General features: G+C 32.0%; 1 protein-coding gene across 1 annotated transcript in view; it reads left to right on the top strand.

Annotated features, from left to right (window-relative positions):
- LOC117175815 overlaps nt 1-7,385 on the top strand; it is a 16,762-nt gene extending 9,377 nt beyond the window's left edge. The window contains exon 2 of the mRNA XM_033365572.1: nt 7,000-7,385. Coding sequence (XP_033221463.1) covers nt 7,000-7,349 — 350 coding nt within the window. The 3' untranslated portion in view covers nt 7,350-7,385. The remainder of the gene's footprint in view (nt 1-6,999) is intronic.
- The last annotated feature ends 18,023 nt before the right edge of the window (nt 7,386-25,408 follow it).

Below are 25,408 nucleotides of genomic sequence, written 5' to 3'. Positions count from 1 at the left end.
TATAATTTTTCACTAATGTTACTTTACAAAATTTAGAGATTTTCAAAACAGAAAAAATGACCATTTGGTTTATCATATTTATTTATAAAATCATTGAAAGCCTGATTTAAAATATACAAAAAGATTTCTATAATTCTAATTTTAAATTGCATGGTTTATTCATTTAAAGAATATTACTAGATAAGAAATTCAAAATAATGCAATTTCATTTTGACATTTTTAATTTTGATCTTGTGTCACAAATTAAAAAAGCTTTTTCATTTTCGTAGATTCGAGATTCAAGCTTATAATTCAAAAGACTTTGATGTCGACTTTTCCCGCCGACTTTTATGTTAAAAATGATACTGTTTTAAAAAAAAATCATCTTTTTGGTTTTCAAATTCAATAGCTTAGAAGAAAATTAAACTGTTTGGTTGAAACTTTATAGTGTTCATTGTATAAGTTAAAAAAAAAAATATTTGGTAGAAAATTGATGTATTTTTTAAAAAAAGTTGTGTCTTTGGTTAGAAAGGTTTTTTTTTGTTCAATCCAATTTACAATGCAATTGTAAATTTTATTTGTTTTATAATTATTGTTTGTTGTAAATGATCATAAACAAATAAATTTGAAAAAATATTTTAAATAAGAGCGCTACCGGTAACTCATCTAATAAATTCGTGCGAAAACATTCATTATTATGAATTCATTATTAATTCCTTATTAATTAATGATTGATTAACTATTAATTAATTCTTAGTGAATTGTTAATTAATCGTCTATTATTTATTTACTAATTATTAAATAATTATTTTCTGGCTATGTAGGAACAAATTCACTTGCTTCGAACTATTTTTTCTGATAATTAATTTTTATACCGAAAATTAATTTCATTGTAAAATAAATAGCAATATATCACTTTTAAATATTTTCTTGTAATTCAAAGTCAATGAGAATGAATTTAATATCTTAAAATCAGACTTAATTTTTTTAAGATTATAAGAGGTGTAAATGAAAACTTAAAGAATACTGCAAAAATTATAGAGAGACTCGAAGAGGTTTAAAATTGTACTAAATAAAACCAAAGAGAATCAAACAAGCATGACGAGTATTAAGGAGATCCAAAAAAGAATCCATTCAGCACCATGGAGAATATAAAGAGGACAGGGGCAAACCCAGAAAAATATTTCGGTAAAGGGGGGGGGGAGATCAAAAAGTATATATATGTATATCCCATGCATAGCTTAATGGCGTCGGCCTTTAATACGAAAGACCAAACGTTTCAATGTGGGGGGGGGGGGTTGAACCCCCTAAACACCTCCCCTGGATCCGCAACTGTAAAAGGATCTATATTTCCTATCTACATATTGCTAATTTAACAGATTGAGCAATGGCATTGTCAGACAATAGGTTCCATAAAAAAATTATAAATTATATATGATTTATACATAAATGAATTTTCGAGTCTAAAAAATTTATTTAATCGTTATAATGATAGAGTGGCGTTCATCAATGAAAAAGTTTCCTTTAAGGCCATCCGATGAGTATAACACCTGATCAAGTGAGCCTTAAGATCAATATTTTTTCACCCATATTGAAAAATAAAAGTTTAAAGAACGCGGAAATTTTTTTCGGTAAATGTTGATAAATATTAAAGGATCGTTTGTAGGTTTGCAAATAGTGGGGGGAAGAAAAAAGTTTATTTATGCAAATAATGATTATCGACGGACACATTTAGATTTTAGAGCAGAAGTTTGACTTTTAACTTTCTCTGACGGTAATCATGCAATCTGTTTTACCCACAGACATCTAGAAGTTCGAAGTTGTCTACTCGCTGCGCTAGTGCTGCTTTGACACAGCTGATACCAGACTGATACGTATGTCAGACCAAATATGTTTATCTGCATTTCAAGTGCAAACATTAGTTTTTGCATTATTGGTGCATAATGTTTGTGAGCGATTTTTGTTGTTTTGTCCCACTTTGATAAATATAAACCTTATAACTAGCCCATTGACAACATTGCAAATTGCTTGCAGGGTTTGACGACAGCACGGTCGGTATTTCTCCAAAATAGTAATTAAAAAAAAACTTTTTTCACTATTCTAATTATTTAGGACCAGAGACATATTCTTGCATGCCTTCTATTTATCGTGCCCAATTTTTAACACCATATCTCATTCCGTGTGGACGTAAGTTGGGAAAGAAAACTTCCACTGGTATTTTCTTAAAAAAAAAAAATACTCAAAATTTCCACCGGGACAAAGCAGAGACATGGACTTTATTACCTCCTCTTTCATTTCCAAAACTTTCAGAGCGATACCGCATTTCGGTTAGACGTAAGTTGTGAAAGAAAAATTGAAGACCAGGTATGGTCACGTGACCCTCTCGTCACATGGCCTTAAACGATTTTGCAAAAACAAAGATCCTTTTATTTTTGGAGCAAAAACATATGTTCTCTAAAACATTCCATGTGAATGCGGTTGCGCCTATATAGAACAAACGATTATAGACATCAGCGTTAGGATCAAAGAATACATTTATGATTGCTGTAGAGACATTAGAAATACTGCTCTACGGAATTATTCAAATGACAGTGACCACAGTTTTGTTTCAAAAACCTGAATTTTAAGTGTATGTAAATGTATGTAAGACCAGTAGAGCAAGAAAATACAAGACCTTCTATATATTACTAGACTGGTCAAATAAGCCTTATAACTCTTTTAAATAAAAGAGGTAACTTTAAAAAAAAATCCACCCGCATCGCTCGCCCATTCTCATCACGCCCGTTTTGCTTCGCTCACAGTTTTAAGCTCGCCCAGGGCGAGCGAAAGTTGGTTCTTGCGCTTCGCGCTCGATAACAGTCATTTAGTGATACTGAATTCTCTTTTGGTAAAGCTCCTTTGGCTGCGGAACAAACTGGGACAAAATATCTTCCTTCGTGTTAATGTAAAAATCAAATTATTTCTCATGAATAATGTTTTGATAGTTCTGTTTTTTGCTATAATCGTAAAAATAGCATTTAAGCAAAAAATTACATTTTTCGAAAAAATACACACGAGACGAAAAAGAAATTAAAAAACAACAGTTGTGATAAGAATGTGACCACGCAGCGGGCAGAGTTTTTTTTTTTTACTGATAAACATTATTTGCACGATTAAAGCAAAAACTTTATATCCTATCAAAAAGCGATTGATAACAAATTTCTAGATCTTTTTTAAATGCAAAATTTTTATAAATTCGTTTTTTTTTACCTATTTTGCATAGTTTGACCACAAAATGTAATTTTTCATTTTCCACTATTTTTTTATGCTAGGAAAAATTTGAATTTTCCATTTTTCAAACAAATTTAAAAAGTTCGAATTATAATCTTTTAGGGCATTCAAAAAGCGACATTTTTCTTTTTCTGACTTTTTTTCATATCCTGCGTTTTTAGCTTAAAATGTTCATTTTCGTATGTTTTTTGGAATTTTTTAAATGCTCTACCTCTGGTAAATTTTGGTTTAACGAAAAAAGGTCATTAGGATAAATTGTTCGTCTTTCTGAATACTATGAAAACTATGAATATCCATACAAAAAATATTTTAATCTTGAAAAAAAGTGGTCTCAGAAATATTCAAAATAAGCAGTTCCATAAATTCGGAACAAAATAGAGAATATATATAAAAAAATGAATTTTTGAAATAAAGGATACATTTGAACAAAATTATGAATTTTTTCCTAAAAAAGATGAATTTTTAAGTAAATGGTTGAATTTTTAACCAGAAAGATAAAATTTGTTATAAAAAAGGACGAATCTTTAACAAAATGTATGAAATTTCAACCAGAAAGATAAATTTTCTTTTTAAAAAGACACATTTAATATAAAAATTATAAATCTTACCCCCCAAAAACTGTTTTTTCAACCAAATAGTTCAATTTCTAACAAAAAAGGTAAAATTACAATCAAGGAGATTGACTTTCTAACATAAAAGTCTAATCTTCAACAAAATATGTAAATTTTAAACCAAAAAGATTAATATTCAACGAAAATTATGAATGTTCTCGACAAAAAAGAATTTTTAACCAAATAGTTGAATTTCTAACTAAGAAGATTATTTTTCTACGAAAAACACGAATTTAAAAGAAATACATTAATTTTCAGTCACACGAATACATTTTTAACGTAAATGATTGGTATTTCACCGAACAAAAGGAATTTTTAACCAAAATATTGATTTTTTAACTAAAAAGCTGAATTTCTATCCAGAAAAGTGAATTTTCAGCATTGAAGATTAATTTTATACCAAATGACGAATTTTTCACCAAAAATATGAAGTTTTAATCATAAAAATTATTTTTCTAAAAAATTCATTAATTTTTTTAAATAGTTGAATTTCCAACCATAAATGATTGCTTTTCCAAAAAATGAATTTTCAACCAAAGAAATGCATTTTTAATCAGGAATATTAATGTTTCACATTATACGTTAAAAAAGTTTTACAAACAAGCAAGTCGAATTTTCAACAAAATAAATCAACTTTCAACCAAAGAAATACATTTTTAAGGAAAATGAGGAATCTTTCTCACAAGAAAATGAATCTTCAACCACGAACATTAATAATTTTCGAGTCAAAAGAATTAACTTTACACAAAATTCATACATTTTTAACCAAACAGCTCACATTTTAAACGATAAAAGATTACTTTTTAACCAAATATCGAATAATTTAATTAACATTAAAAAAAAAATTGAAATCGAACAAAGAACGAGTTTTCAGCAAATTATTGTAAGCAAGAAGATTTATTTTCGACCAAAAACAACTAATTTCAACTAAAGAAACTCCCAATGCATGTATTGGAATTTTATTTCCGAAACGTAAGGTAATGCTAAGATGGTAAGTAGGTAATGCTAAGATGCTGGAATTGATATGGTACCTCACAGGTACTGGAATTCAGCGACATCATGGAATTCATGCAATTTATGGAATACGCGGAGTTCACGGAATTAATGAAATTCGTGAAATTCATAAAATTAACGGAATTCTTAAAATTCGCGAAATGTACAGAATTCACGGAATTGAAAGAATTTACGAAGTTCAGGCAATTCACCAAATACATAAAATTCACCAAACTCATCGAATTCACGGAATTCAATAAATGCATAGAATTGAACGAAATCATGAAATTCACGGAATGCATGGAATTCATGACCTTCAACGAATCCCGTAAATCTCTTGAATTCCTTCAATTTCGTGAACCTTTGAATTCCGTAATCCTTTTTGATTCCCTGATTTCTCTGAATTTCGTGAAATTCGTGAATTTTCTTAATTTTATGAATTCAGTTAATCACAGGCATTTTGCGAATTCCATGAATTCTGGGCGTTAACTGAATTCCGTACATTTTCCTGAATTCCATGAATTCCGCGAATTCTCAGCAATCCGTGAATTCCATAAATTTAGCGAATTCCGAAAATTTGATAAATTCCTTGAATTCCGTGAATTACATGAATTTTACGGATTCCTTGAATTCTATTAATTCCTTTAATGTCATCAATTCCATTAATTTCACGAATTAAATAAGTTTCGTGGATTTCCTCAATTTCCCGAATTCCGCGAATTCCGTGAATACCTTAAATTTCTCAAATTCCTTGAAATTTATAAATTTCTTGATTTTCGTAAATTCGTTGAATGCCTTCGTTCCGCGAATTTCAGGAATTCCATAAATTTCATGAATTAATTTAATTTCATGATTTACACGAATTGTTTGACGTTGTGAATTCCTAGAATTCCGTAAATTTAGCGAATTATATAAATTTCGCAAATTTCTTGAATTCAATAAATTCCGAGAATTTCGTGACTGTTGTGAATTCCATAAATTCGATGAATTCCTTTAATGCCATCAATTCCATGAATTTAAATAATTCCATAAATTTCGTGATTTCCTACATTTCCGTGAACTCCACGAAGTTCGTGATTACATTTAATTTCATGATTTTCACGAATTGCTTAACTTTCGTGAATTCCTTAAATTCCATAAGTTTAGTGAATGCCATAGATTTCATAAGTTCCATGGATTTTGTTAATTCCATCGATTTCGTCAATTCCTTGAATTCCATTAATTCAGAGTATTACGTGACTACCGTTACTTCCGTGACTTCGATGAATTTGATAAATTTGACTAATTTCGTGAATTCCTTTAATTCCTTGAATTCCATTAATTCCGTCACTTTTTTGTGCACCATTTTCCTCTTACGATTTTCCTCTTCACGATTTATAACACTTACAATACATGTATTGCAATTTCGTTACTCCAATACCATAGTCGAAATTTTAGTTTACGCTTGTATTGTAGAAGTGTTGTAGAAGTTTTAAAAAATTCCAAACATTTTTAACAGTTTAGCTAAAAAACATAAATTTTGAACTTAAAATGGACCCGTTAAATTTTAATTCAAAAAATTAATTTTTAACCCAAAAAACAAATTTTTAACAATATAATTACATTTTCATGTAAAGAAATAAATTATATACATATTTATATTTGTATGCATTTTAAACAGTTTTGAAATGTATATATTTGATTTAATATTCTCTCTCATTTTATGCTTCAAAATTGTAAAATGTGGTTTTAGAATCGCGCGCTTTTCATCACTTTTGATTCTCTAGTTTGGCGAATAGTCTCTTGAGATTAGGAGGCAGATTGAAGTGAATGTAGTTTTGTTCAAAATTATAAAAGCATACACACAAAGTATTTGGATTGAAATAGGCAACTAGGTATTACATATATTTACACATTCTCTGTTCGTGTTTACATAAAATTATTTTATTACATGTAAACATGTAACTGGTCCTAGGACTTTTGAATTTATTGCTAATAATTTAAAATAAATTAAATAAAAATGTTTAAAAATCACCCATACGTAATTGAAGAACGTTCTCTAATGTATAAAATAAATTAGTTCCTGTGAAATAAAAAATATTATTTATTAATCTTATTTATTATTGAGAACAGAAATTAATTTCTTGCTTATACTATCTGTTTGCAGAATTAATTTTGCTACCTACAGAGGAAGAAATTCTTCGCAATGCTGTTGTATTTCATGTTGATCGTTACGACTATTTTAGACAGAGAATGCAAGGAATTGAAGTAGGCCTTCATGAAGTAGGAATAATTGATAACTGCATCGTTGGAATTATCGAATCTCGATATTTGTGCCCCCTCCTGGGACCTGAGCCGGATCCGGTCAATAAATGGACTAATTATAAAAGAGTTAAAATACACATAAATAACAACCACGCCAACGTGACCGAGTTTATATCAGGAAATGATGATCTGAAGCACCTGTTCTTTGAAATCTTCGATCCGAGCAAGATTCGTTGGGCTCGACGGGTCTAATAATTCAATTTCAAAATATTTGGCTCATTCTTTCAGCGATTTGGTACTATCAGCAAGTAAAATAATTTTACAATCAATACTATGTAAATTTAATCTATTCATAACTATTATCATCTGTTATGCCTATTTATAGTTTAATAATACATTTTTGAGAATACTTAAAATTTTTACCAAATTTGTCTCTAATTCTTGAATTTAATTTTTAAACCCTATCATTAAGTTACTGAAATTAGCCGTACTCAACGTGAAACTCTTTGGGGAACTCTTAGAAAGCTTGGAAATATTTCACCAAGCGTGGAGCATTCAGAAAACGAAGTATTCACACATTCACAAGTTCGTGATGCAAACGCTGCCTCGTCGAGTCACACAAGCAGCTGACTCTAACCGAACGCCGACGACCTCAGCCGAGTCTGATTTCTCCTCGAGAGTACCAATGTGTCGCCTAAGGGTTCACATTTATCTTTCACCTTCTCCCCTATTCCTTTACACCCTCCCCACGCACTTACTTGGTGGTGGGAGAGGGACCTACAGTGTTAGGTGGGTTCCAAACCACCAAGAGCAATAGCTTAAAGTACTTAAAGAATACCTTTTTTTCTAGAGGTACCGGTCCCACGTCTCTCCGGAGATGAACAACTCCCTTGCTAGGCTATTGTTCACCGCATGGGCCGACGAGGCTCTTCCCAAGTGCGAGACGGAATCGAATTTACCTTGGCAATGTGGATTACAAATTAATCTTATGTTCGATGTAAGCATGTTAATACCTTTGGAAAAATAGAGAAAGAAGAGTCATGTGCGTTGATAAAAAATTATTATTTAAAAAAATTGGAAGGCAGCGCAGATCGAAGCCGAGTTAGGCAAAGTTCATCAGGATTTTGAACCTTCGTTGGAACGTATCTATTTTTGGATAAATGGATCTGAACATGGCCCAACCGCTACTAAAAGTGAAACACGCCCTGGAGGACCAATGGGGATCATTACATCCGATATGATGAAAAAAGTGGGTGAAAAAGTTTATTACGCGGTTAGAGTCTGTGACATCTTAAACGACCACAATTGCAATAGCAAGAATACCCTAAGTGGGCATCGACTTGATTCCTTTTCCACCCTATTTTCTGTTCTTGGTTCCGTGCGACTATTTTCTATTCCCCAACTTTAAGAATTGGCTCGCTGGGATCAGATTCTCGTCCAATGAATAAGTAATAAATGCCGCGAATGCGCATTTTGCAGTTTTAGGGAACTCTGGCTTTTTTAAGGGTTAAAAAATTTTTTATTCCGCTAGGCTACGTGTATAGCCCTCAAACGAGACAAGTAAAAATAGAAGCAACAACGTTTAAAAAGTTTTAACTTGCATTCTCCTATAAATAAAATAAAATCTTCGTTCTCATGAAATTCTACAATAATCTTTCTTTGCATCGAGTACAGGTCTTCGTTATATGTAGATTAATGGTGAAGAAAATACATAAGCATAAACCTAATAATAATGAGAATATAAACTCCATGCAAAAAAAATACTAAATCTCGAATTGCATTCTAACGATTTTTATTTATAGGATTTACTTTTCGTTTAATCAATAAATTAAAAGAATGTATTTTTTAAAAGCGATGGGCGCAATAGGATTGGAAGATTTAAAAAATAATAATTTCAAGTTATTCCGAGAGATTATTAATAAACAGAAAATATTTGTAATAGTTTTATAATATTTTTGGTTGATTCAAAATTCAAATAACTAAATAAAAGAAGAAAATTAAAACCTTGTAAATAATAATACGGAAAAATTCGAAATTCTTATGATGCCATTTCAGTAAACAAATTCATGAAAAAGATATGATAATTACAGTAAGGAAGCATAATTAAAATTAAAGTAATAATTTGCCAAATTCATAATTTTTGTCGATATTGTTACAGAAGCGCATTTCAAAATAAAAGCATCAACTTCATTTATGCATTGTATTTTTGTTTCCATTCGTGTGATTTCTATTTTATATTACAAGCAGATTCCAATCTGAAATCTTCAATTTCTACTAAAAGTCAATTTTAAAACTTTTATAACTGTTCCAGTGCGATACCGCGATTCTAAATCTTTATTTTCCCGGAACAGAAAAAGTTTTTTCTATAAGCTCTTTTTTATTATTAATCAGCCTCCTCATATTTCGGGAGCTAGTTTTTATTGTGTTTAAAGTTAAAGAATAAATTTTTAGTCGCTGTTTAAAAACAATTTTGAAAATCCACGAAATTTTAATCTCTTTGAGATTGTAAACTTCCACATCTTATTTCTCGGAACTGGATAATTTGGTTTAATCATACTTTTTAGACTTAATTTAAAACACTTAAGATCGGGAGTAACTTTTGTTTTTACCTTTATATGCTGATTTCGATTTTACGGAATGTCATTTAGCTTTTCTAAAAAATTTTGTTTTTGTTTGTTAGATATCTTATTCTGTATTCTGCAACCCTTTAAATAATGTCCCTGGAATAAAATAAAAATATATTTAAATAAACACCGTTTACTTCACTTACATATTTTTACAATTTACTATACGATTATACGATTTCTTATATAACACAATGTGCATTCTAATCTTTTATAAAAATCTATAAATAATTACTAGCTTTCAGCAGAATGTTATAAGTTTCTTAGCATTTAAAATTTTCTATTTTTAAGACTTATTTATTCTAATTTCAGCTAGCCTTCGATTCAATGTTCAAATTCAACTTTAAAGTTAGAATATTAATCAGGCTTAAGTATTTTGTGTCTTAAACAATTCTTTCAACTCTAATGTTTTAATTCATTATTTTTAGTATCTGCTTCTGTTTTTACTTTTAGATTTTCACTTAAGAAGATTAGTAGAACTATAATCATTCGATGCTTCTTTTACTCTAAAAAATTAAATTTAAATATTTTTCCACATATAATACATATGAAAGTAATAAATCCATTAAATTTGTGAGCTTCGGAATTTGAACAAAAATTGAAAATTACATGAAGGTTTAAATTAAGCATTTGGCCATTAAAATTTAAATTAATTTAATTGAAATATTTTCATGAAACATTTTTAAATCCACCTATTCATATAAAATGTGTGAAACGAAAAGATAGAAAAAAATGCTCCTCTGTTAACCTTGGCCTTTCAGCGTAAAATGTTGGCTGCGATTTTGTCATTAGAATTAAAGCGATAAATGAGCGTTATTAGCTAGATCGTCCGGCATAGGCTTAGGTTTTAGGTTGTTTAGGTAGGGTTCGAATCCCTAGCAGATGCGATTTTTCATAGCGTTTGAGTGTTCGGTTACGTTTGTAAGTAACCGTATGTGCAATACCATAATTTCAAAAATTAATTGATCGCAGTTATTAAAAATAAAACTTTTTTTTTCAAATTTATCATTATATTGCATCGTAAATCTTGCACTGTTTCGCGTCATAATAATAATTTGTGAAATCTGCCGTTCAACTCATCACTAAACCTAAAAAATTATTCTCACGCCTACGGGAAATTCATAAGATTAGGATAAAATCTTCCTATTAAAAAATTTTTTAATTTATCTGCTATATCATCAGAGATTGTACCTTACTGACAGTAGATCAACCCTCCAAACCATGAAGGCAGAAAATCTACACAATATCGATCAAGAATCTAGGATCAAGTTAAGAGTAGGACCTTTTTTCAAGAAATAATTTTAATTTAAAAATATTATTTTCCATCTAGTCTTATTAAGACGTTAAGCATTTTCTGTTATTGAAGATTCTTAACTTGATCGATATTGTATAGATTTTCAGCCTTCATGGTTTGGAGGGTTGATCTACTGTCGGTAAGGTACAATCTCTGATGATATAGCAGATAAATTAAGCTCACAACACCAAATTAAAATACACTATTTAACATTTTTATATTCTTTAACTTAAATAGAAATAATTCTTACACGCATAAGTTATTCATATAATTCATTCATCAAACAATTTTCAATTTATGTGCGCGAAATTGTCTTCGGGGATATGTTGCTAAATGAACATTTGAGGTACATTTAAATATCCCCTTTCTTACAATAGCACAAACATTTTAAACCTTTGCTAAAGATATTTTTATGTATTTACTTTATCCTACTATTATTACAAAGAATTGATTTAATCATTGATGATAATGATTAATAAGTACGTCTGTGATATTTTCTTAGGTCCTAGCAATGTGTAAAAAGGCTTAAATTAAACAAAACTAACCAGAAGGTACCTCGCGAACCATGATCAAGGATGTAGACGCAACGCAAATTATTCATTTATAACATGCTTTTTATTTTGTATGAATTGTTATCTAACATTTTCCTGACCACATGGTACCAAAGAATTGATGTCACGTACGCATATGTTCCTAGAGTTCTAGCACCTGCCTTGCGGGTCCAGTAACGCCCAAAAATCGGTATCTGTTCATCTTCAACCACCACATCGTTTTGACCATATACTTCATTTAATGCGAGCCACAATTGATAATTAACAGCATTTCTTAATCGGGAAATAAGATTTATCCGAATGAAACCTGTTTCATAGTATTCTGATGAAGTTGAAGAATTTGGTCCTTGTCCTCTTCTTCGAATATTAGAAAAGAATCTTGTATGTACACTGGTGATGGACTAACTTGGTAAGTTTCAAACCCGCATTATCGCAGGAATGATAGTGACAATCGGGAAAACAACGGTAAGTGTTCAGGGGTTAATTTTACCCACCTTGCGAATTTGTTTCCAAGATTTATTGTCTCCTTCTTGAACAGGATTTACATGCATGTAAATGGTAGGTTCATGATAGGTATTAATAATAGCTGCAACTACTCGTTTTTGTCACTATACGAGATTCATTTGTTTCTTCAGGCGATAATTGCTTCTCCTTGGATCTCAGGAGCACTCTTCAATCAATTCCAATTATTTGAAGGGTTTTAATAGCATAATTATTAGATGTATTCGAAAAATATGGCTCTTGAATATCTAGTGAATAGCCATTTGGAGCAGCTAGCAAGTAGGATTTGAGTAAATATCGAGTTTTATAAACGCAATATTACTAACGCAATTCTTTGGAGCTAGAAATCTTCTCAATATTCAGATATCTACAGTTAACATAGACTATAAGCTTTCTTTCTTGTGCTTTAGTATTTTATAATTGATTTGAAAAGTCAATGACATCTTGAATATCTTGATGTCAGAGATGGTCTGTCCGTAGGAACTGCAAGGCTGGTGGCTTGCCTTTTAAGTCATTGAAAGAACACAGACAAAAATTCATTTTAAAAAATCATACGATTTCACAAATATTGTAGGAAATCTTGTATATAGCTCATACTTATTTATTTGTTTACCAACAAAGTAGAAAAAAGGCTTTGGTGCGTGGCATGCGTGCATCATCAGAGGAACTTCAGATATCCATTCAAACAAGCTTCACAAACTATTCATAATGCGAGCATATATATCGCCGATATTGAAATATTCGACCTTTTGCTGACAACACTTGAATAAAATTTGCAGCTAAGAAAGCTGAAGTGATTAATTGAACGAAAAAAAAACAACTGTAATACGAACGGAGGCTTCGGCTATACGGATTTGTTTACAGAAGCGAGAGGATACACCGACATACGAACTATCTTTACACCCTTCCCACACAACAAATACCCCTCCCCCTGTTACAAACACACTCATCCTGTCACGTGATTTATCAGGTTCATACACAATCCCACACGCATAATAACGCAGTTGTCAAAAAGTATGTACTTGTTGGTATCGGTCAACGCAAGCAAAAGAGTAACACACTCTACAAACTTTCGGAGCTTCTAATACCTGAGAAGAGGAAATGCCCATAAAAAAACTTCGATCAGCATCAGATAAGGAATTGTTCCTAGAAGTCACAACAAATTTTATCCAAAGGCATTTTACTGATATTTCGCGCGTGGTCCTTTATGATGTTTCATTTCTGAATACCTAGTACTTGCATCGTTTCGTTTTTGAGGCACTTTTTTTTATTTACCAATTTTTGAAATCGGTCAAAATAGAAAGGAGAAAGCTACGTTGCCATTTGCTTCGTTCAATTTTTCAGATACTATTCGGAATCTAAACAATTTTCCTGGCTTGAAATATAATATTCTTTAATATAATAACTCACTTTAGAGGACCCAAGTTCGTTCCCTGAGCGGTTACCCCTAAAAATTGTTCTATATACTTTTATCGAGATTCTGGAGGTTCGGAATCCGCCGTGGCTGGCGGAGTAAAAGTCAGGCTTTAACTAATATGTCAAATAATGAAGTCTGTCATATACTGAAAACAGGACACTTTTTATCTTGGCGACCCGATCATCGTGTTATGTTGATGTAAGCATTGTGACAGGGTAAATTTTACATACATGCCACTTGAAATAAAATTCCATCAAAATGGATCTAAGGAAAAATATAATCAGGACCAAGAACGAAAGTCACATAACAATCAGGAGGACTCAGAAAAAATTGTACGTTTAGATTATTTATGCCTTGCATGCACCTGTTTACATGTTTAAAAAGCCACCTGTCAAAAATTGGAGACCGACAACAACACCGCGAAAGCCAAGCATAAGTCTTCACACCTGTTCGCACCTGATCGTCATCTTCTGATTTTGACCGGAACGTACAACGTAGCCTTCTTAAACTGAGCTGTAACAAGTTGATCAAAAACTTGATGAGTGTGGCCTGATCAATCGTCGAATAGACTGCCAAGTGGACTTGCTAACCTTAGAATTTAGCTGTTGCACATGATAAATACCGAGCAAATCAAGATACTCAAAAGATTGTAAACCTCGGCAACTCCGCACCCCGTTGTCAACTTTAGGATTTAACTAGGGCTGTAAGTCCATAAAAGCTTTAATTGAAACATTGTAAGTTCCAGGAGGCAATGAAAAGTTTCATAGGACCAAAGTTTCTGAAACGTTTGAAAGTCTTATAAACACGTATGCGCTTGTGCACTCATGAGGAACATGGTTGCTTATGTTCTTTCTTATCCTGAAGTCGCTATCACGTCTTATCTTTCACGGTGGGCTTGAGATACTTTTAAGGATGCAGCGAATATGAGGTACGATGCGTGCGACAAACCATTGTCTCTCCGTTACTTACGGCATGAAACATTTAAAGGAATAGGGAGCAAATTGTTTCTAAAGGTATGTTTTATGGTTTCATTGTGGAATTTGAAACTGGAAAAATCGAATCAAAAATACTGTGATACACATCTGAAATCAGCTTTCGGTGGGGAGATACTGAGAAATTGAGTATTAAAAAATGTTTACTTTTTAAATAAAACACATTTTCAATGTTTACAGGTATGCTCGATGCAGGTGTTCGCGAAACTGAAATAAACAAGTACTTATCAGCTATGAATAGCTGTACACGCGATGCCAAATCTTGGAAGAGACATGAGAGATATGTGGGCAAGAAAATTCAGACTTCAGCTTATGATTCTTGTGTGAAAGTCTTGGAAGAAGAAAAAACGTTAGCTCTTGCATATCAACGTGATAAGTAAGTTTTATTCGAATTTAACCATTTTCGAATCTTGTAGTTTTACAAAGTGCATTATAATTTAATCAAGAAAACAATTTTATATACGCACTTAATTTTTCAAATATATTTTTAAATGATACAAATTTATATCTTAAAATAGTTTACAATTATATGATCAATTTTACGTGAAAATGTTTAATTTTTAATTCTAAGTGCAAAATAATTAACAACGATATGATGAATTAATTTCAACGACTAATTTCATTACTTAGGTTACAAGAATATGTTGAATACTTAATCATGTAATAAATTTAATACAAATATAATAGCAATATATAATAGCAACGATTCTGCGACTGAAGATACAAATCACAATGTTACTGATCTAATAAGTTCTTTTATTACAGTTATAGTGGTGCATTCAAATATCAGTACTTCTTAATATTCATAAAAATAATTCAATCGATTTTTCATAAAGTTTATTTATCATATAGGTCATTACTCTCTCATGGGGCATTTTAATCAAAGAGTGTTTAGGTATGCTTCTCTTAATATCTATTGTAAGCAATGTAAAATGAAGAGACCCAAAAATCACAATTGTGGACAAAATGATAGTAGTTATTCGAAGTCTATGGCGGCTGATATGGCATTGGAACTAGTATTGATAACGATGATTTAGAGAGAGAAAAATGCAGAATTACAACATTGATAGGTGATGACGACTCATCTTCAATTTCACCTTTGGAACGGCTATCGCCAGATACGATAACAAAATGGCCAGACTTCAATCAATTTCCAATTCGCCACTTCTGCTACAGTTAAAAAAAAAGACTTTACTCAAAAGGAAAAAAGTCCCGGTGGAAAATAAACATAGAAAGCGGCGAGCTTACGGTCTTGAGCCGACGTGAAATTTGGGAAGTTCCAATAGGCCCCCGGCGCATAATTACTGGCAATTTTAGGGTACTCGTTGTAAAACACGATTTTCTACGGCTAAGTGGGTGACTGGTCATACGTAGACCTAATTTTGAACGGAATTTTACAATCGGGATTTTACATTAATTTTTTTGAAAAATCGATGGTATGGCTTTTTTTATAAATATAATATTACAGCTAGTATGAAGTATTTTGATTATTATATAAAATATAAGTGTATCTGTGTTTTAATAAAAATGAGAAAAAAATGCCGTCAGTTTTATAGCCTTAGTAAATAGGCTTATCCTTGAAACTGGCATGTGAAATTTAAACACAATCTCTTAGGATCATAATCTTTAAGATAATGGCAGAATGCCAATAACGAGGCAGTATTTACTCTAAGAAAAAAAAAATATTTACCGGTTACAAATTCACCTACAGTTTTTCTGCTACTTGGAAAAAATGAGGATCGTTTATTCGCTGGTTTTATTATTTTCGCTTATTCTCAATTTTATTGGTAAATATAATAATACAATGCATCTACAGTTTTTTTTTTCATTCTCCATGCTTTAAACGAAGATTATGTATTTGCATAGAGAAATTTCATACTCTCGCATCAGTGCATTTCCATATGTGAATGTCAAAATTGCTACGTGCACACTGAAGCGTGTATACTTTTTGAATGTAAACAGATGTTACATTACCAAATGTGCGTGATGAAATTTAGGAGCGTACAGATGGCAAATTCCAAACCATGCGCGATGAAATTTAGAGTGTTTAGAGTCTAGGTAATCAACATATATCCTGAATTAATAAACTGGTTTGCGCTAATGTTTTTCTGACAAAATCTTAATGGATAAGAGAAAGATATGCTTTAAAAACCCATACAAATAAAGATACAATGAAAACTGGAATGGGTTTGCCTTAAAGAGTGTTTAAATTTATTTTCTCCCATAATTAGGCCTATCAAAAAATGTTGAGAATCATCACAGAATGTGTTAACAACTTAATACCCACCAGATAAAAGAAGCAGAATTGTGGGTTGTCTTGTTTCGGATTTATTTATTTTATCTGTTTGCCGAAGTTATGCTGTGTGTGTGTGTGTATATATATAAAAGGGCACTACTTGCTGCATAAAATAATTTGAAATAAAACAGCATGACCCAAAGAGATTTAGATCCCTTGACATAGAAGCACAATCTATACAAAAATTCTTACCTCTATTCCTTTTTTCAGAATTAAGTTCACAGTCCGGCGAACATACTAATCGCGATTCACCTGATCGTTTTCCCTTGGATCTAGGTCTTCACTTACCTTCTGCTCCTTCTCCTTCTTCTCATTCTTCTCATCGTATACTTCAATCGCCTGCCACACCGGAGCTTGTTCCACGTGAAAGGTCTCGTTCTCCTCCTGCCAGGCCTCCTGTTGCCAGGACTCCTGATTATCAGGTGTTTGGATATGGAGTTGGACAACTTGGACTAATTCGGATTATTCCTCATAGCAATCAGTACCGCAGATTCGAATTTCGAAGATACAGTTTTCATCCCGATTTGCCACTTCGACTGTATTTAAGAAGAAATGTTTATGAATGCTTGCCAATCGAAGAGCAAATTGTTGTATCAACATTTAATGGTGATATTTTTGCAATATTGACGACTGGTGGTATCCTTCGTGGTATATATGATGCAAAAGAAAGAAAGCACAGGTCCAAAATAAACATAGGAAGCGGCAAAATTACGCACTTAACCCCAAAAGAAGTTGATGAAGCTCCAGTAGGCCCCCGGCGTACAATAGAAGGAAATTTTTGGGTAGTAGTTGTAAAAGACGATTCCTTACATCGTAGCTACCAAACAAATAATTAAATGACTTACAATGAGACTGTTGTGCACTGAAATAAGTGCCTGCGAAATTCCAACTTTCGTCGCACTACAATAAACTGCTGTATTACTTCCACTCCGCAGTTTGCCAGGCTTCTTGAAATAAACTAATGGTGCAAGAGTTAAAACCGCAAAGTTAAAAGACTTAAATTAGTCTATTTATATTAACTATATAATAATAATGAAATAATAATACGCAGTTATGATTTTGAGACTTCCTTGTACATTATGCAATACCGAACTATTTTTAATTCATGAAGGGTGATTTCTATTTTGTATTAATTTAAGAGAACGTTAATACACATGATTGATCATATTATGACAAATGGTTGGATACTTTATTTTCCTTTTTTACCCTCGTTTAAGTTTTAATTTTTCAAATTGTTTGACCTTTATTTAGGAATTTAGAATCAATTTACGAGCTTCAACGTAACTTAAAACTGGAAAGTTTGATAATTACTAATAATTATTGATTTTGTTAGACGGTTTGCATCCACCTCGGATTCCTTGAAAAATATCTACAAAGCTCATCCTCTAGTTCATCCAGATAATTTTTCTTGAGAGAAATCCTTTCCTGGAGTTCCTACGCACGTTCTCTCAGTTTTTGATGAGAGAAGGACGAGAGATCTCGGTGTTTCCCGTACTAGAAAGTATGCAGTCGCGCCATGTGATCTTCTTGTTCAAGGGCCATACTTGGTATCCTAGCACCCGAGCAGGTCGTCATTGCGTCGATTTATCTACCTAAAAGTATCAAGATTCCACGCATTGTCCCTGCGCGTTCGATTGTTTTGAATATCACTTTTGTCCACACATGAAGCTAGGGAAAGGGGATCGTCCACCCTGACATAGTTCCACATGCAAGGATAAGGTTGCATACTCTGAGAGGTCGCCCGATGTCCAAGAGTCACCGTTTGAGACAGTTTAATTACGTGCCATTCTGCTTTCGGTGCGGTTGTGACGCGTTCTCTTAAAGACAGGGTGTCTAGTAACCATAAAAACCTTGATAACCTGAAACCCTCCTTGAATTGGTTTTAAACCTTGAAAACCTGGAAATCTCCTTGATTTTTTCCCGAAAACCTTGGATTTTATTTTTTTTCTTTTCTTTTAAAGCATTAGTTTTATTGAAATGCGAAGAGTACTTTAAATCTTCTAGCCTATTATGAAAGAAACATCTCGTTTAGAAAAAATCTTGCTGCTGAAAATGTTTTAGTTCGTCAAGATATAATTTATCTTTTGTTTATTACAGAATAAATAAAAATATCTCAAGCTACTATTTTTGAGGCGTTGAGCTCAGAAATTATAAAAATTATTAGTTTAAAATCTCGATGATAACTCAGTTTCAGAACTAGGATAAGCCATGGTCATACAACGGATTTTTCGAGGGGTTGACCACTCGGTTTTTGAGTGTACAACCGATTTCAAAAGGTTTCAAAATATTTCAAAATATTTCAAAATATTTTATATATCTTTAACATTTTATAAAGTGTTTCACGGATTTTAACGAATGCAAAAAAATTTCCAAACACAGATTTAAAAAATATTTTGTAAACATTTCAATATATTTCACAAAGATTTTAAGGATTTCAAACATTAAAAAAAGGCATTTACACTAGATTAAAAAGTTTTCACAAAAACTCCTCAAAGATTTCGAACATTTCGTAAAGATTTGGAACATTTCACAAAGACTTTAAAACTTACAAAAGAGTTTAAAGATTTTTAAAGGGGTTAATTAAACCGCATTTCTAAGATTTTAAAACATTCCAAAGATTTTAAGCAATTTCAAAATTTGTTAGGTGATGTCAAAGGATTTCATAAAACATTCATCAAGATTTCAAAAAAAGTCTAGAATTTCAAAGGTTTCAACAAGGGTGCAATACAATACTTTAATTCCCACAAATTTGAACACATGTAGGCTTTTTTATCATTTCTTTGAAAATTGAGCTGTTCAAACCTATGCATCAATGTGTAATCACACAAAGGACCCCGCAGCAAATGTACATGAAATGGCTTTCGATCGATTTTGATTAAATTTCGTAACATTGTAGTTCCCAATGTCTCGATCAAAAGTGTTATGGAGCACAAAGTCCGAAAATGTACAGTTTTCGAGTTATGGAGCGTTAAACAGCCCACTCATTTAAGAAACACCCGTGCATAAATCGCCCATTCCAAACTTAATACCGATCTGGCACCAATCGGATTTCCCGACCTGGCCCTGATCGGTAGAACTCTGTGGCCCATACCTGGGTCCGACCGGGCCAGACCGATTTCCTACTGAAATGCCATCTCTATGCGCTCGTAGAACTAGTGCTGCTTGATGTTTTCTGATAGTACAGTGAAATTTGTATACATACTAATTGTTTATAACATTCTATCAATGATTAAAAATGCATAATGCGAGTAAGCCACGTGTTCGGAGGCACCAAACACCAACCAGTATACCTCGAAACCTGCGCGAGGAAGATGAGAGTAAGTAATTACACTCTGCGGGCATATTGAAACCTAACGTCAAATACATTAATGATCAATTAAATTGTTTCGGGTATAATTAGTATATTTACCATTAGATGAGGCAAATATTATTCTATGGTGTAATTCATCAGGTTCTTTTGTTTTAAATTATTATTTAAGAACTCAAGGTTTTTCGATTTAATGTAGAGTTAGAATTATCAAATCTATAGAAATGGATTGCAGTATACACAAAATTGTAATGTTTTTAGATTATGAGAATAAAATATGTTATACAATCGATTCTGTTATTGAATCTTTGATTCTGTATTAATAATAAATTCATTACAGACATACATTAAGGACAAATTTTCATACCATGAATTTCATAATCAAGTAGTACAATCAAAATGCCAAATGCCAATTGTGTAGGGATTCCAACAAGAGCTAGTTACTCAACTGCGCATGCTTCGCATTCGGCATCTAATTGGTTTCGCGCGAAGTTTGAAATGCGAAACAAAGTTATTTTTCTGTTTTATTATAAACAATGAGAATTTAACTTATAAAAAGGTCCATTAGGTTGAAATAAATAAATAATAATAACAATTAATTAAATGAATTTTCTGTAAATAATATTTAAAATAACCAGACACATTCAATTAAAAACTTTATTTGTGTTTAAAAGCTGTTTGGTCAATATTTCTTTTTAACAGACTTGAAAAAATAAAACGATATAGTGAATGATAGATCAATTTTTCGGCGCAATTTTTTTCTATAACCACTTTCTCGAATTTTTTAAGAAGTAATGCAATTGACAGAAAATTGAACTTCTTTACAGTAAAATGTTAATAAATCGTAAATCATAGATTATTTCCCGCTAATTTTCTTCGGAAGCCTTCGAAAATGTCAAGTTGTAGGGAATCTTGTTGCGGAAAAACGTTTTCTTATTTGTTAAGAAGTTTTATAGACATAATTATTTTTCAAGAAATTAAAATATTTCTAGTTATGATCCATTTTTTCATAAAAAACTAACCTTTTTCTCGAAACTGATACTATCTACAATAATCTTACGTTTCTAAAAAGTATAATTAAATTTTGTGGTTTAAAACCTCTTCTTTTCGTGCCTATCGTACTTTAATTTTAAATTAAAATAACTTAATTGGAAATTCAAAATATTAAGGTGGCCTTCAAAAGGAGAGGACCTTTTGATAGTTTTGAGTTTACTTATATTAAATCTCCGTTCGTGAAATTCACGAATGTATTATAATGAGACTGATTATGTACCGATCGGGCACCGATGGGGCACCGACCGGGTTTTCCGATCGGGTGTCCCGACCTGGTTTTCCAATCGGGTGTCCCGACCTGTCCCGATCTAAGCATGTCATTTATTGCTAATATTCAGCCAGTAAAGACAATATATGAAGAGGCAATCAATATAGAACCCATAAAGGCAAGAAATTGGTAATATTTCTTAAAAGGGTTGGATGTTTAAACCTCTATAACTCGAAAACTGTCCATTTTCGGACTTTGTGCCCCATAGCAATTTTGATCGAGACATTGAGAACTAAAATTTTGCGAAGTAAATGAAAATTGCCCAAAACCAATTCGTGTACATTTGCTGCGGGATCCTTTATAATTCAACTCTAACAGCAGTTCCCCTTATTTCCATGATAGCTTCAGCATGGTGACATTCTTTTTTAGCATTTTCAAGAATTGCATAGAAACAAGGGGTCTGCCCACCGTGGATCCGCGCTTGCAAAGAAGGAAAAATGTCTGCATTTCATAACCTTGCTTAAATCCGGATAGTCTTTTATTACTTCTTCGTAATTATTGTATCTTTAGCTAAAATGACACTAGTCCCACTCGTCCACCCAATAATGCTGCAGAACGGAGTAAACTATGTGAATTGTTTTTTTCTTACGAAATTTGTGATTTTTATCTTTGATTCTAAAACAGGCTTCATGTAACCGTATCTTAAATAAATTCCACACACTTTTTCAGAAGCCGCCGTCACGATTTTGGCTGTACGTTTCAATGGTTAGGTGTGTCAAGGAAAGTGCACGAAATCCAATTTAGAAAACTGTTTTAGAATCTTCAATTCTAGGAAGCCTCTCGTTCAGATTATATATAAACAAATTAGGAAACACTAGGAATGATGTAAATTAAGAGTTTCAACAGGCAATATAAACGACAAAATCCTTAGATTTGAAGTTAAGCTTAAGAATCTTGAAGGTGCACAATGCATTCGCGTCGTTGTCTAGCAACAATAATTTTGTTAAGTGCATCTTCTCTTACCTAAGATGAATGATCTGTTACCATGCTGAGCAGCACGTTCTCTGGCGAAGACGAAAAAGCGTACCGGCTAATGGTATCACCGATATTCTAAATATACTTCTTTGATGAGAACCTGGATTTTTTAAATTTTCGAAAAGATGTCCTCTACCGTATTTTATTGAACTATTCAGTTTTATGCGAAACCACATCGAATCACACATCCTGGGTATAAATTTCACAATCATTTTAGGCTCAGAGGAAATTTTGACGTCAGGATGTATTTTCTTATTATCCTTTTTGCGAAAGCACTACATTTTGCATGATTGAGAGGACCTGGATCTTGAAGACTTAGATCATGAGAGCAGTTACCAGATTATAGAGAATGTGAACTTTCAAAATGATATTTCTGATCTTTGCTTAATATTTTTAAAATTTCATCAGTAATTTTGAGCAATTCTGCATCTATTGTTTGGACGGAAACTACAGGACACCACGTTTTCATTTTGTGTTGACATCAGTGCCGTCTGATCCAACAAAAAGAAGTTTACTCCATGCTCCGTTAATTTCGTTTTCTCTGAAATTGAATAAACATTTACAAGTGTCTTTTGCGTCTCCAGATGTTGGAATCACATGACCTACATAAAATACTTCTATTAAGAACATGAAGCCTTAATATTATCATAAAGAAAAATATTTACTTTTTTGCTATACAAGTCTAAGATTTTCAGGTTCAACTATTCTTATTCTCTTTTTCTGTTTCTTTCATTCAGGAACGTCTACTGAAGCAATTGTCCCCAGTCTTGAACCCGTCCGATCAAAAAGTAAAGCCTGTTGAAGTATGGGTAGTTTCTTATCCATTGGGCATCTGCAATTTAAAAAATCAGCAAACTTACATGCAGCAAAGTCGAAAAGCCTTTTTGAAGGTGCCTTGACATAGTCTACTTTTCTTTAATGGTTAACGTTTTTGAATAAATCTCGATCAATTCTTAGCATCTAAATATTTTTTGCGATAATTATTTATCATTTAAACTAATCAGATATGTGTGAGAGTTTGTAAACACGCTTTTATATAAATTGTCTCTAATTTCTTAGTCACATTATCGGCAATTACTAAAAGAGGGGTTCTATATTTCTTCCGGAATCTGCTCATTATTGATCAGAATCGTTAGAATTAGAAATTTAGTGAAGAGGAAAAGTAAATTTCTTTCCCCTGCAGAAGCTGTTAGGCAGAACTAAGCTATTTCAAAATCCAGAAAGAAAATTTATTAAAGTTGAAAATTACCAAAATGAAGCATATTTTTCAAAAAAACTAAAAAGTAAATTTTCTCAAAAAGGCCAGCTTCGGGTTGTTGTTGATTCTGTTTACATTTATTGTAATATGATAAAAATATATTGTGAATTTTTTCTTCATAAACTATTCCTTTTTGTAAAAAAAAAACTTTTTTGTTGTAAATTAACTTTTTTTAATATGAATTATAGGTAACTCTGAAGTCCTGACTTAGAAACTATACACAAGGAAATGATATACAGTAATTCTAGTGACAGATTTTTAATCAAAATTGTTACCGCCGAATTATCGGTAAGTTTTGCGTGTGTTTAAATCATAGAATTACATCTTGTCCAAATCGATCAAGTATCAAAAAAAGGTCCAGAAAAAACTATGTTTGCAAAACAAAAAAAAACAGCTAATACATGCATTCACGGAATTGACGACCAGTAAGCTTTCAAAAGTTTAAAATTTATTATTGCCAGCAGAAAAATTCTCTCTCCGTGAAGAATAGGTATCCAATTTTCTAAAAACTTTGGAAACTTTACAAATGCACAAGAAAAAATCCATGTGCTGACGCTGGTACCCAAAGAATATATGAAGCAAGATTTACTTCTATCGTGTTTTGAAATAAAAAATATAAAACAGATCAATCGAGGAAATTTTCGATTAAAAATGGAATATATTAAACTCCTGGCCTATACAATAGATATCATGTGAGTGATGTAGAGGTGCAATTAGCAATAGAATATTATTTAAGCGATAAAGTAGATTGTACCAGGCTACGCCCAAATAATAATGATTATTTCAGTTAAGGAGAATAACGAAAGAATTAAAGAAGTGAAAAGATATTTAATGCGAAGTATGAACGAAATATTGAACCTGTTTAGAGAAAAAATTCGAACGTAAGAATTGAAAAGTTTTCTTGTAATCAAACATTGTCAGCTTTAAGATTGCAATAATTTTAATGAGCTAGAGGTATAGCGCTTCAATCTGTAGGACTTTTAGAGGAAACTGATTGAGATGATATTGTTTTTGCGAATTGCAACAAAGGTGAATTAGTGTGAAGCAGTGTGACTTTGCTGAGAATTGGAAGTTAACGATGAAAGATGAATTTCAAACTAATCATTGGCAAAATGATTAGATATCGAGCTTTACTGCTGTTATCTATCGAGGTGCAGAAACTAAAAGTTCTGCAGAGTAGTGTCCGATGATAAAAAGCATGATTCTGCACACGCTTTATCACTAATGGATTGCATTGTAAAAATTATGGAATATTGGAATTCTGAGAAATTACAATGATAAGAGATGCAGCTGCCTTAAAAATCGCTATCAGTATCACGCATTGAGCAAATCATCTTGCAAGAAGAAGTGGACGTTCTCAGCAACTGAGAGTGGAAAAGAACCATGTGATGGCTTTGTCGGCTTGGTGAAACACTGACACTAATCAGAACTTAAAGAATTCACCTCTTATAGAATCCATAGATGATACCGAATGCAGGAATTACTGACATTCAATAAGACCATGCTTGGAAAGTAGAAGTTGGAAAAAACAACGACAGGAAAAACACACAAAAATAAAATAATGAATCGAAGGTGCACTTTTTGAGAAAATTGATTTACCATTTTGGTAATTTTGAACGTTTAAAAATTTTCTTTGTGGATTTTAAAAGAGTTTAGCTCTCTCTAAAAGTTTCTTCAAAGAAACAAAACTTCCGTCAATTTGTTTCCAAGATACAACTTTTGTTCAGAAAATCGTAAATTTTCACCTAATTCACAAGAATATTCATGTAGCCCTA

Source organism: Belonocnema kinseyi, chromosome 1 (assembly GCF_010883055.1).
Source record: "Belonocnema kinseyi isolate 2016_QV_RU_SX_M_011 chromosome 1, B_treatae_v1, whole genome shotgun sequence".
NCBI classification, from domain to species: domain Eukaryota; kingdom Metazoa; phylum Arthropoda; class Insecta; order Hymenoptera; family Cynipidae; genus Belonocnema; species Belonocnema kinseyi.
The sequence above is the reverse complement of the archived record's forward strand: the minus strand, read 5'-3'. Positions and strand labels throughout refer to the sequence as shown.